Source organism: Melospiza georgiana, unplaced genomic scaffold (genome assembly GCF_028018845.1).
Source record: "Melospiza georgiana isolate bMelGeo1 unplaced genomic scaffold, bMelGeo1.pri scaffold_29, whole genome shotgun sequence".
Taxonomy (NCBI): Eukaryota; Metazoa; Chordata; class Aves; order Passeriformes; family Passerellidae; genus Melospiza; species Melospiza georgiana.
In genome coordinates, this window is record NW_026652215.1 from 9,780,820 (window position 1) to 9,794,372 (window position 13,553).

A 13,553-nucleotide genomic window follows, 5' to 3' on the forward strand; every position below is an offset into this window, starting at 1 on the left:
GGAGACCCCTGGCTGGAGCCGGGGCGAGCTCGGCCTCCGCCCTCCCCTGCGGCTCGGGGCTGGGGGCGATGCTCCCGGGGCAGGGGGTGCTGCAGGCTCGGCGTGCGGGCGCTGCGAGCGCCGCCATTCTCCCGCTCCTGCTCCTGCTCCTCCTCTCCCTCCTCTTCCTCCCGCATTTCCTCCGCTGCCAGCCCGGACCCCCCTTTCCCACCGCTCTGCCCCGCGGCCCCGCAGCACCGGCTGCTGGCTGGGGGAGCCCCCGATCGGCCCCAGGGCTGGGCAGGGGCTCGGGGACCCCCCGGGGCGGATCCGTCCCCCGACCCGAGCCCCAAATTCCGCTCCGGGGCCGCCGGGCTCTGCGGGCCCGCCTGGCAACCGGTGAGTCATCGGCGAGAAATGCTCTGGTTGGCTGGCAATTGGTTAGCGCCTCTTCTGATTGGCTGGAATTTTGAAAGGCGCTGCGCCCTGCGGGTGTCCCCGAGATCTGCGGAGTCCGGGTTGGGGCTTTTTCCTCTTCCTTTCGCTCTGAGAACATTTCTGATTTCTTTCTCTCCCTCGCTCCTTTCCATTTCTTGTTCAGTACAATCCGAGTTCGAGCAGATCGACAGGTTGCGTTCTCACGGTGTCATTTGCACCTTCACTCAGGCGTGAGAACGTCGGAGAGCCCCCCAGCCCCGAGCACCCTCAGCGGTGAGAGGGACACAGAGCCCCTGGTCCCCAGCCCTGCACAGGCATTGCCTGAGGCCAGAGGGATGAAGACCCCCCGAGCATCCCCCAGAGGGAGGGGACAGAGACTGCCCCGAGCATCCCCTGGGCTGAGAGGGACAGAGACTGCCCCGAGCACCCCTGGTACAAGGTGAGAGGGAGGGAGACCCCCCAGGCATTCCCTGGGGTGAGAATGATGGAGACCCCCTGGGGAATGGCCTGGGGTGAAAAGGACAAACGCCTGGGGAATGGCCTGGGGTGACAGGGACAGGGACCCTCCCCAGCCCCTTCCAAGCATCCCCCAGGGTGAGAGGCACAGAGCGTCCCCTGGGCACCGGACAAAATAAACTTTGCAGAAATCAAACTTAACTCTGCATAAAATACTTCAATGAATATTTGCTTTTCCCACAAGTCACGTAATGAAAACGCAAACAAATCCCAAAATTTTATAAACTGACAATAGAAGCTGTTTTGTGGCAAATCTAAATTCTATTGGTCCTGCACAGCTCCAGCTCAGCTGCTGGCAGGTTCCAATAAAAGAAAAGTGGAAATTAGGCCCAATACAGAATATGAAAAGGAAGGGGAAGCTCTGTGTAGCTGTCGCAAAGGTGACAGGGACAAAGAGAAAAATTATTCTAACATTTGGCAAAGTCGCCCAGCCTGTGAAAAAGCGTGACAGGGACCGAGACCTCCCCTGGAGGGGGCAAAGTGTGGCATTGTCCCCTGTGTGTGTGGCCTTCCCAGGGTGGGGGTTTTACACCTGAGCCAGTTTGGGTAAGGGGGGTGGTGTTCACCCACCCAAGCAGGGATTACCCCACTGTTTCAGGTTGCAATGCAAGATGTAACCAAATGCATGTTTTCAATCACCATCTTCATCAACTGCTATAAACAGGTGGGGTAGTGTTCTTTATGGCTTCCATGACTCATCCCTGATAATGCTCTCCAGGTGAGATACGTTCTGCTAATGGGCCATTGAGTGTCACTGCAGGACTGATAAAATTCCATCATACCATTGTGGGATGCTCCGCCCAGGGGGAGGATCCAAGCATTCCTACATGGATATAGGCTGAGGCTTTCAACATCAGGAGCAGCTCGCCTACTGGATTCCCAGAGGACAAGAGCTCTATAGCCACCATTGGACCTTCAGAGGAGGACCAGACCCTTCTACAGGATCACTGCTTCGACAGAATCACGTTGATCACTCCAACAGGACTGCAGCCACCATTTAATAAGACTGCTTCCACCACCCTGCCCAGCAGGGTGTCAGGTTATATCCTGACTCTGTCAGTTTAAGGCAGTGTTTCTGTATCATTGCCTTGATCCTTATTTTGTTATTGAATTGGAATTCGTGCCCGACCCAAGCGCTGCAATTGTGGCTCCAGCATTGCTTTCCAACAAAAACAGGGGAAGGCAAACCTCGTGCAGCTCATGGTATTTTAGAGTGTCTAAAACTCGCTAAGTCATTGATCTTAGAGGTGAGATGCATTTAGAACTCATGGCATGGAGAAGTAGTGCAAGATGGAAAAGGGGAAAACAGAAATAAACTGAGGAAAACATTTCAGATGATTTCTTTCTATTTTCATTTCACTTCTGGAAAGCTGTTTCAGTTTTCCAGGAATCTTCTCCATAGTCCTGTCTGCCCTTTTCAAAAACATTTCCTGGAGAATGAGGTCGAGCTCCTGTCACAAGATGTGCCACCAACTGTGGCTTCTCTTGGCTTTCCACACTGTGCCTGCAGCAGGACTATTGCAGCAAAGCAGGACAAAGGTTTGGAGAACTTGACAACTTGTCCTTTCTTTTCCTGGTGGACTGGGGAGTTGTGCTATGGGTAAGGTTTTCATTGTTCCTGTTCCAGGCTAAGAAAACAGGAGGTGGTACAAAGAATTGTTAGGGAATACAAGCCTGGCTGAATGCAGAGAAAGAATCTGCAGAGCCTGCAGCCACAAGTGGAGAGTGTTGTGATGATCATTCCAACCTGTCACTGGACATCTTGAAAATTACCTGGAATGTGAAAATGCTCTGACAGAGGGAGTTTGTTTCTGAATTCAGTGTGGATGATTCCACATCTGGTGCCTTGGTGCATAAATCAAGAGCACAATCAGTTAATGATAAGCACCAGAACAAGATGGACCTGTCAGAACAGCCAACTGAAACAATCTGAAAAGGAGAAATGCAGAGAATGACTTGGTGAATTTTGCCTGGAAGAAAGGGGAATTTTTTCTAATAATTATTAATACATTTTGGCTTTTGGTTTTCTTAGCAAGGCCATTTGCATCCCAGATTCGCCATGAAGTGAGAAGCCTGAGCTTGTGGAAGTGCCTGAAAGATGCCCTGTTCCTCTGCAGGGACATTCAGGCTGGAACAGGAGCCGGAGCCCTCTCTGGGGCAGCCTCCTCCGAGCTGGAAATTGTGCCATGCTGGGAGAGGAGGAGGAGGGGGAGAAGGCTGGCGCTGTGTGGCAGGAGCAGGAGGTTTAGGCTGCAGGACATTCCATCTGCGCCACTGCCCCGCAATGGGCGGCCGTGCCCGGGGCTCTGCGCCTGGCCCCGTGTGCGCTGAGCTCCCTGGGCTGGGCTCAGGTTCCCGCTGGGACTGGGCAGAGCCTGGGCTCAAACTGGGGGCAGCAGCAGTGCAAAACACCTCTGGGCATCTCTGCTTCCTGCTGCTGGGAAGGAGAAATGAAGCGAGTTGAGACGTTCTGATTTCTGTTTCTCCTGATGGATTTTTAAATTTAATTCCACATTATGGAGGCAAATTCTGTGACAGCCTCTGTCAGCTTATTCTATTTCAACAACGCCAGCAACAGGGCTGTGTTTGAGTTCTGCAAATGTGGCCTGTGTGGCTTTAATTCCCCTCATCTTAGTGTTCAGAGGCTGGTGGGCATTCCAGTATCTGATGATCTTTATGCCTGTGACAAAAATACTGACTTCACTGTCATGAAAGCACCGTGGGTAGCACCAACTGAAAGAGGCACTTGCATTTTTATGGATAAAGTTCAAGTGGCAAGCAGAAGAGCGCCAAGAGCAGCCATGATCTGCAATTCCCAAGGCAAAGGCACCAGCAGCCTCCTCCTGTCACCTCAGGGTGAGTAAAAGAGTGTTGAAAACAGCGCTGGAACCCGATCCTTTCTTCCTTTGAGGGCTTACTCGGGGCAACACAGGCAGGCCCTGAGCAGTCAGGGCTGTGTGTGGGTGCTGGTTGCTCTGCTCCAGAATTGAGCTGGAAAAAGCCCTCGGGAGCCGAGGCAGGAGCAGGCGGGAAGGGGCCGGCGCTGCTGCTGCTCCTGGCCGGGAGCCCCGGCTGGGCCGGGCCGGCGCCCCCTGCACTGCGGCTGCTGCTGCTGCCAGAGCCGGGCGGGACTCGGGGACAGGGACCGGACACGGGGGAACAGCAAAGGCCTGGCGGCTGTAGGGATGGTGGTGCTGGGGCCGGGGCCAGCACAGAGCTTCAGCCCGCAGTTAACCCTGAGGGAAACGCCGGGGAAAGGCTCCCTTTCAGCCTTTCTGCACTTGTGGCTGTGAAGGGACTGAAATGAAAGCAGAACAAGTAGGGCCCAACCTGTTCTCCTGCCTTGGGTGGAGCCCCAAGCCTGAGGCTGAGAGGGGCTGTGAGGGGCTGTGAGGGGCCATCAGTCACGAGGTGTCATGAAGGGCCTTGAGAGGCCATGAGGGGCAATGGGGAACTCGGAGAGGCCTGAGGGCCCTGTGAGGGGCTGTGGGAGCCCAGGCCCCTCATGGAACCAAGGGTTCATCATGTCCCAACAGGGCCTTGTGTAACCAAATGGACCATGGTGACACTATGGAGCCTCATGGTATCACAGGTCCATTGTTACACAGCAGCCACAGCAGGAATGCAGAACCAAGGAGATCATTGTGACACTGCACAACTGTGCAAACCTGTGAGCCTACCAGGCAAAAGCCAGCAGAAATGCCCTGGAGAGACACACTGTAGGCTCTGGGCATTCCTCACAACTCAGGGCGAGGAAAGAGGCTTCCCCATGGTGCTCTGCAGCACTATGTTAATTTGTCCCAGTTCTGTACTCTCCCTTGGCCTTCTCTACCCCTTTAACTCTTATATGTTCATGTTCTGGTGAGTTCTCCCTTCCCTGTTTTCCCACTGGTGTGTAACCCTGCCCATCCACACTGGCATTTACTATTGGTCCCTTCCATGTGTACCGCCCCTGAACCCTCAGAGCATTGGATCCCCGGTGCTCTACTCTGCACCCTCTTTCCCTGTATTTGTACCCTGGACTCTCCTTTGTTTTTGTCTTTGGCCCCTGGACACTTTCAGCATTTCTGTGTGTGTGTGTGTCTGTGTGTATGTGTGTCTGTGTGTGTGTCTGTCTGTGTCTATGTGCTGGTGCTCTCGTGGTTCCTACCCATTGGCACAAGAAACTCTGGGGGAAGGTTGTGTGCAGACCACCTCAGACTGTAACAAAAACTCCCTTTTTTCATTTACTTTGTGGTGGGAATGAACCATTCTGTCTAATAATGATCAGAAAAAATCAGAGCTGTATTTATATAAATTTATCTGGTATTCAATCTTTAACCCTGGGGGGAAAATTGCATTAAAGTTCAATTCCACGTGTCTAATCTTTAACACCTTTGACAAAGTCTGGAGGTGGGATTGGATGCAACTGCTCCCAGTCTCCTCTCTTAGAAGGAATTTTAGAAGTCTAGGGCCCCTGCAGGGGTTTGAGGATCCATGGTGCCTGCAGTATGTAATTTCTCCATCTCATGTCTCAGCAGGAGTTTCTCCAAAAAAGAAATAAAGGTTTTGCCTGAAGCTCCCACTGTGCCCATGACAGGAACCCCTGTGAGTTTCTGGGACACCCCAGCTCTTTGGCAGCCTGGAGACTCCTGGGATGTCACCATGGAGCCCCCGTGAGCGCCTGTGACAGATCGATGCCTTTGCATCACAAGGTCCCCTGGGATGTCACCATGGAATGGCTGTGACTGCCTCTGACCACAAGGCTCTTTACCATCCCAAGAAAGCCCAGGGAGGTCTCCATGGAGCCCCTGTCTGTGCCTGTGACATTCCAGCTCTGGAAGAGCCTGGAGACTCTTGGAAAGTCCCCACGGAACCCCTCTGAGTGCCTGTGACAAATGTGATCCTTAGCAGGCAACCATCACCAGGACCCTGTTGTTATGGTCAGTTTCCATGGCAACCATCCCCAGCCCCCTGTTGCTATGCTCAGTTTCCATGGCAACCATCCTCAGCCCCCTGTTGCTGTGATCAGTTTCCGTGGCAACCATCACCAGCTCCCTGTTGCTATGCTCAGTCCCTTGGCAGCTCCATGGAGACCCCATGCCGGGGTGGTTGCCATGGACACCAGCTCAGGCCTGCAGCCACAGCCTGTTGCCATGGCAACCATTGGCAGCCCCATCCCCAGGCTCATGGGATCCCAGAACCACAGAATTGGCTGAGCTGGGAGGGACCCATCAGGATCCTCCAGTCCAACTGCTGGCCCTGCACAGGACACCCCAACAATGCCAGCCTGGGCCTGGCAGCGCTGTCCAAATGCTGCTGGAGCTCAGAGAGCCCTGGAGCTGGGACCCTTCCCTGGGGAGCCTGGGCAGGGCCCCAGCAGCCTCTGGGCAAAAACCTTTTCCTGACATCCAACCGGAGCCTGCCCCGACTCAGCTGCAGCCGTTCCCTCCACTGCTGTCCCTGGGTCCCAGAGGGAAGAGGTTCCCACAGCCCCAGCCAGGGACCCGCTCCCAAGGCTGCTGCCATGGCCACCAGGGCTGGCACCAGCTGGGATGCTCGGTTTCCAGGGGCTGGGGTTCAGGAATGGGATTCCCCAATTTTCTGCTCTTGCTAAAACCGCGCTGTCCTCACTGCCCTCCCACCTCCCATGGAAACCACAAAGGCAAAGATCCCGGTCTGGGATAAGAACAATTTTTTGGGAACAACAATGATATAAGGAACGAATGGAACAGAAACAATATTGATAACAGAGTGTATAAATAAAACTGTTTACAGGGAAAACTAAACCACAACTTGCTGGGTCTGCCTTGCCACGTATTTCCTCCTGCCTGGAAAGCACACTCTTCTCCTCAGGGAAGGAGAGAGAGACAGAGAGAGTGTCCCTTTTCTGTCCCTGGCAATGACCTGAGGTGGGAGTGAATGTAATGACACAGTCATGGCAAGACCCTCATGTTCTTCCATCCCACATCATGTCATTGGCAGAGGCAAGAAAAGGGACAGGTGTCTTCCTAGCATGGATCCGAAGGAAAAATGGATCACCAGGGCTCTTCCCAACATGGATCCTCCAACTATGGATGAAGTTGGGGCAGTGCACAAAAGTCCTCCTGCATTGGGGCATTGGCAGAGCTTCCCTTCCAGGTGCCTCCGTTGGTGTCTGGTTAAGACAGAGATCTGGGTGAAGCTTTTCCCACTCGGGGGACACTCGTAGGGCCTCTCCCTCTCCCCAGTGTGGATGTGCCGGTGCCTGATGAGGTTGGAGTTGTGCTTGAAGCCCTTCCCGCACTCAGGGCAGCGCAAGGGCCTCTCATCCGTGTGAATCCGCTTGTGCCGGAGAAGACTGGAGCTGCTCTGAAACCTCTTCTGACACTGGGGACACTCGTAGGGCCCCTTCCCAGTGTGGATGCGTTGATGTATGACAAGGGCAGAGCTGGAGCTGAAGCCCTTCCCACATTCCCCACACTCATAAGGCCAATCCCCAGCGTGGGTCCTCTGGCTGATCAGGGTGCTGCTCTGCCTGAAGCTCTTCCCACACTCGAAGCACTTGTGGAGCTTGTGCCCATCATGAAGCTGCCCCTGGACTACCAGCTCCAAGTTCTGGCTGAAGCTCTGTCCACCTTCCTGGCTCAGGGTGTGTCTTTCCTCCTCAGAGAACCCCGGGTTGGGTTTGGAGCCCCTCCTCCTCATGGGGGATCTCCAGGGCTTTTCCTCCCCATTGGATTCTTTTCCCATGGAGCCACTCAAACCGGTCTCTTCCATGTGGTTCTGCTGTGGGAATTTGTCGTCCCTGATCTTGATCCTCAGCTCCTTCTCTGGTAGAGTAAGGACAAGCACAGGATGGGATTTCCCTCCGTGAAGAGGGATGGGGAAGGAGATCCCCATAGTGCATTCCCAGCAGGATGGCATTGGCAGCGGGGTTGTCCTACATAGAGGGGATTTTCTGGGCTGGGAGATGGAGCAGGAGAGAGGGGGAAAGGGGCACTGACTTCCTCCTCACCTGCCTGGGTGTCCTGGGGCATCCTCATCTTCCTTGAGGTGTCTTCCCCCATCTGGCCAAGTTTTAGGAATGGGATATTCCTAAAACAAGGGAGGAAAACAAGGGATGAGCACAATGAGCTTTGTACTGGTTTAAAGGCAAACCTGAGGAAGAGTCTAAGCCAGAATTCAAATTCAGTAACAAAATAAGGATCAAGGCAATGATACAGAAACAGTGCCTTAAACTGACAGAGTCAGGATATAACCTGACACCCTGTTGTTCAGGGTGGTGGCAGCAGTCCCAGTAAATGGTTGTGCAGTCCTGTTGGAGAGATGAACACGATTCTGTCGAAGCAGTGATCCTGTAGAAGGGTCTGGTCTTCCTATGGAGGTCCAGTGGTGGTTAGGGAGTTCTTGTCCTCTGGGAATCAAGTAGGCAAGCTGCTCCTGGTGTAGCAAAGCGTCAGCTTATATCCAGGTAGGAATGCTTGGATCCTCCCCCTGGGCAGAGCATCCCACAATGGGAGGATGGAATTTTATCAGTCCTGCAGTGACACTCAATGGCCCATTCACAGGAGATATCTCCCCTGGAGGGCGTTATCAGGGCTGAGTCATGGAAGAGATAAAGAACACTGCCCCACCTGTTTATAACAGTTGCTGAAGGTGGGGATTGAAAACATGCATTTGGTTACATCTTGCATGGCAACCTGAAACAGTGGGGTAATCCCTGCTCAGGGGGTGAACACCACCCCCCTTACCCAAACTGGCTCAGCTGTAAAACCCCCACCCTGGGAATGCCTCGCATACAGGGGGCAATGTCACACTTGGCCCCCTCCAGGGGAGGTCTGTTTCACAGGCTGGGGAACTTTTCCAAATGTTAGAATAATTTTTCTCTTTGTCCCTGTCACCTTTGCGACAGCTACGCATACCTTCCCCTTCCTTTTCATAATCCGTATTGGGCCTATTTTCCACTTTTCTTTTTTTAGAATGTGCCAGCAACTGAGCTGGAGCTGTACAAGACCAAAGGAATTTGGATTTGCCACAAAATAGCTTCTATTATAAGCTTATAAAATTTTGGGATTTATTTGCTTTTCCATCACAAGTGACTTGTGGGAAAAATAAATTCAAGGCATTTTATCTACGGTCAATTTTGATTTCTGACAAGAAAAAACATTACTTTGTCTGGTGCCCAGGGGATGCTAGTGAAGCCTCTGTTCCTCTTGCCCTGGGAGATGCTTGGGGGGGTTTTTCCCTGTCCCTGTCACCCCAGGCCATTCCCCAGGGGGTCTCCATCATTCTCACCCCAGAGAATGCCTGGGGGTTCTCCCTCCCTCTCACCCCTGTGCCAGGGGGTGCTCGGGGCAGTCTCTGTCCCTCTCAGCCCAGGGGATGCTCAGGGGTCTCTGTCCCCTCACCCTGGGGGATGCTCAAGGGGTCTCCATCCCTCTGGCCTCAGGCAATGCCTGTGCAGGGCTGGGGACCAGGGGCTCTGTGTCCCTCTCACCGCTGAGGGTGCTCGGGGCTGGGGGGGCTCTTCGACCTTCTCACACCTGGGGAGGCCGGGGGGGTCTCTGTCCCTCTCAGCCCTGCTGTGACCCCACCCAAACATCATCGGGCTCAGAGGGACAGAGACACCCCCAAACCCCCAGAAGGGCTGAACCTGGGATTTGGTTTGGGGCTGAGGATTTAGGAAGGGGCTGGAATTGGGGCTGGGATTGGAGTTGGGGTTGAGATTTGGATTAGTGCTGGGATTGGGGTTAAGGCTAGACATGGGATTGGCTTTAGGGCTGGGGTTGGGGTTGGGTCTTGGGATAGATGAGTCTGAAACTGGGATGAGAATAAATACAGAACTGTGAGTGTGTCTAAATGTGGAGTGAGACTGAGACCAGGATCAGGGTTTGGGATTGAGCTCACCCAGAGCCCAATGATGTTTGGGTGGGGTCACAGCAGGGCTGAGAGGGACAGAGACCCCCCCGGCCTCCCCAGGTGTGAGAAGGTCGGAGAGCCCCCCCAGCCCCGAGCACCCTCAGCGGTGAGAGGGACACAGAGCCCCTGGTCCCCAGCCCTGCACAGGCATTGCCTGAGGCCAGAGGGATGGAGACCCCTTGAGCATCCCCCAGGGTGAGGGGACAGAGAGCCCCGAGCATCCCCTGGGCTGAGAGGGACAGAGACTGCCCTGAGTACCCCCTGGCACAGGGGTGAGAGGGAGGGAGACCCTCCAGGCATTCTCTGGGGTGAGAATGATGGAGACCCCCTGGGGAATGGCCTGGGGTGACAGGGACAGGGACAACCCTCCCAAACCCCTGCCAAATATCCCCCATGGCGAGAGGCACAGGGACCCCTCGAGCATACCCTGGGCACTGGACAAAATAATTTGGCAGAAATCAAACTTGACTCTGCATAAATCACTTTGATGAATATTTGATTTTCCCACAAGTCAGATGTGATGAAAATGCAAACAAATCCCAAACATTAATAAACTGACAGTACAAACCATTTTGTGGCAATTCCAAGTTCCACTGGTTCCTGCACAGCTCCAGCTCAGCTGCTAGCATGTTCTGATAAAAGTGTAAATTCAGCCCAATACAGATATCATTAAAAGGAAAGTAAACTCTGTAACTGTCACAAAGGCGAACAGGGATGAAGAGAAAAATGATTCTCACATTTCGCAAAGCACTCAAGCCTGGGAATTCAGGAGTTATTTGGGAATTTAGCTACTTGAGCTGAGCTTCTTGTAGGACTTTTAGCAGCCTTGTGTTCCTCACCATGGGGTGAATGAACCTTGTCAGTCTCGCTGGTATCATTTGCTCCCTTTCCTCCTGTGATTTTAAAAAAACATTTCAAGGAAGGATGTCACAGACATTTTTTCATAAAATCCTCTCTTTTAGGATTTGTCCTTTCTGTGAAGCTGGGGCCCCAGAAGAAAAATGCAAACAATAATTATCTGCTGATTTGGAATGTAACAGGAGCATCTGTGATTGGTCTTCTGTGAGTGTTTGGATTTGCTGATCACTCACGGGAGAGTTGGTCCTTGCTTTCTGCTGGACACAGAACTTTGTTATTCATTCTCTTCTTTCTATTCTTAGCTTAGCAAGCCTCTGCAACTTTTCTCCTTATTCCTTTTAGTATAGTTATAATGTATTATATATCATATATCAATAAATCCAGCCTTCTGATCATGAACCAAGATTCTCATCCACTTCTCTCACCCTGAAGACCTTCATCAGGTCGCTGTAATAGAAGGACAACAAAATATTTTCTTTACTCTCCAGGCCCACAAAGGCGATTTACCTCATTGGTTCTCCCATAAGTCACTCAGAGAAATCTGCAGCCCAGTTTCAAAGAGTTCCTCCAGAGAGAACCACAACTTCCTCAGAGGAGGGAACCATGCTGTTGTCAAAGGCACTTGGGGTCAGAGAACAGTGCCTAAACTCACTGTGCAAAAATAATTTCACAGTCTGGTGAGTCTGGTTAAGAAAAGTGTTAGAGAGATTCCTCTGCCCCAATTAAGGTGATAATGAGACCAAACCCAAAATGAATTTTATTGAAAAGTAAATGGGATAGAAAAGGGGGGACAGGAAGGGAATGACATGAAAAAGAGCCCTCCCCTCCCAAGTGTGACATTGTCCCCTGTATGCCTGGCATTCCCAGGGTGAGGGTTTTACAGCTGAGCCAGTTTGGGTAAGGGGGGTGGTGTTCACCCCCTGAGCAGGGATTACCCCACTGTTTCAGGTTGCCATGCAAGATGTAACCAAATGCATGTTTTCAATCCCCACCTTCAGCAACTGCTATAAACAGGTGGGGCAGTGTTCTTTATCTCTTCCATGACTCAGCCCTGATAACGCCCTCCAGGGGAGATATCTCCTGTGAATGGGCCATTGAGTGTCACTGCAGAACTGATAAAATTCCATCATCCCATTGTGGGATGCTCCGCCCAGGGGGAGGATCCAAGCATTCCTACCTGGATATAAGCTGACACATTGCTACACCAGGAGCAGCTCGCCTACTGGATTGCCAGAGGACAAGAGCTCCAGAACCACCACTGGGCCTCCAGAGGAAGACCAGACCCTTCTACAGGATCACTGCTTCAACAGAATCGTGTTCATCTCTCCAACAGGACTGCAACCACCATTTAATGGGACTGCTGCCACCGCCCTGAACAACAGGGTGTCAGGTTATATCCTGACTCTGTCCGTTTAAGGCAGTGTTTCTGTATCATTGCCTTGATCTTCATTTTCTTTTAAATTGTAATTCTGGTTTAGACCCTCCCCAGGTTTGCCTTCAAACCAGTACAAAAGACAATGTGCGCACCCTTTGTTTTCTTCCCAGAACAGGATTTCCCATTCCCAAACCTTGATTGGATGGATAAGGAGACTGTGAGGAAGAGGAAGGATCCCCAGGACACCCAGATAGGTGAGGAGGAAGTCAGTTCCTATATCCCTCTCTCTCCTGCTCCATCTCCCAGCCCAGCACAGCCCCTGGCTGCAGGACAACCCTGCTGCCAAAGCCATCCTGCCAGGGATGCACTGGGGGAATCTCCTTCACCTTCCCTCTGGCATGGAGGCAAATCCCATCCTGTCCTTGTCCTTCCTTCCCCAGGGAAGGAACTGAGGATGGAGACCAGGGAGGAAAAATCTGCATGGCATAACCTCGTGAAAGAGGCCATTTTGAGTGATTTTAACGCACAGGAATCCAACAGGGAAGAAAAACCTCAGACATCCCCCATGAGGAGGGGCTCCAAACCCAGCCCAGGGTGCTCTGAAGAAGAAAGAGCCACCCTGAGCCAGGAAAGTGGGCAGAGCTACAGCCAGAGTTCAGAGCTGGTGGTCCATGAGCAGCTTCATGATGGGGAGAAGCCCCACAAGTGCTTGGAGTGTGGGAAGAGCTTTAGGCGGAGCTCCCACCTGATCAGGCACCAGAGGATCCACACCAGGGAACGGCCCTACAAGTGTGGGGAGTGTGGGAAGAGCTTCAGGCAGAGCAACCACCTGATCAGCCACCAGAGGATCCACACCAGGGAATGGCCCTACAAGTGTGGGGAGTGTGGGAAGGGCTTCAGCTACAGATCTGCCCTTGTGACCCACCAACGCATCCACACTGGGGAGAGGCCCTACGAGTGTCCCCAGTGTCAGAAGAGGTTTCAGACCAGCTCCAATCTCCTCCAGCACCAGCGGATTCACACAGATGAGAGGCCCTTCCTCTGCCCTGAGTGCGGGAAGGACTTCAAGCACAACTCCGACCTCATCAAGCACCGGCGCATCCACACTGGGGAGAGGCCCTACCAATGCGCCACATGTGGGAAGAGCTTCACCACCAGCTCTCACTTGACCAGACACCAACGGAGCCACCAGTAAGGGATCCCTGCAAATGCCACAAATGCAGGAACAGCTTCATCCCCCATGGGAGAACCCACATTGGGAAGAACCCTGGTGATCCATGTTCCCCATGATCCATGCTGGGAAGACACCAGTCCCTTTCCCTGCCCCTACCAGTGTCAAGATGTGGCATTGAAAACCATGAGGGTCTTGCCATGGCTGTGTAATTACATTCACTCCCACCTCAGAGAATTTCCAGGTGCAGAACAGGGACACTCTCTCTCTCCCTGAGAAGAAGGGTGTCCTTTCCAAACAGGGGAAATTGTGGCCAGGAAGACCCAGTGAGTTGTG

The 13,553-nt window shown here is 52.9% G+C and overlaps 1 protein-coding gene across 1 annotated transcript in view; it reads left to right on the forward strand.

The window, feature by feature from the left end:
* LOC131096425 (uncharacterized) overlaps positions 1-13,241 on the forward strand; it is a 1,435,131-nt gene extending 1,421,890 nt beyond the window's left edge. The window contains 2 exon segments of the mRNA XM_058044763.1: positions 12,706-12,994; positions 13,079-13,241. Of these exon segments, the coding sequence (XP_057900746.1) occupies positions 12,706-12,994; positions 13,079-13,241 (452 nt within the window).
* Positions 13,242-13,553: the final 312 nt, after the last annotated feature.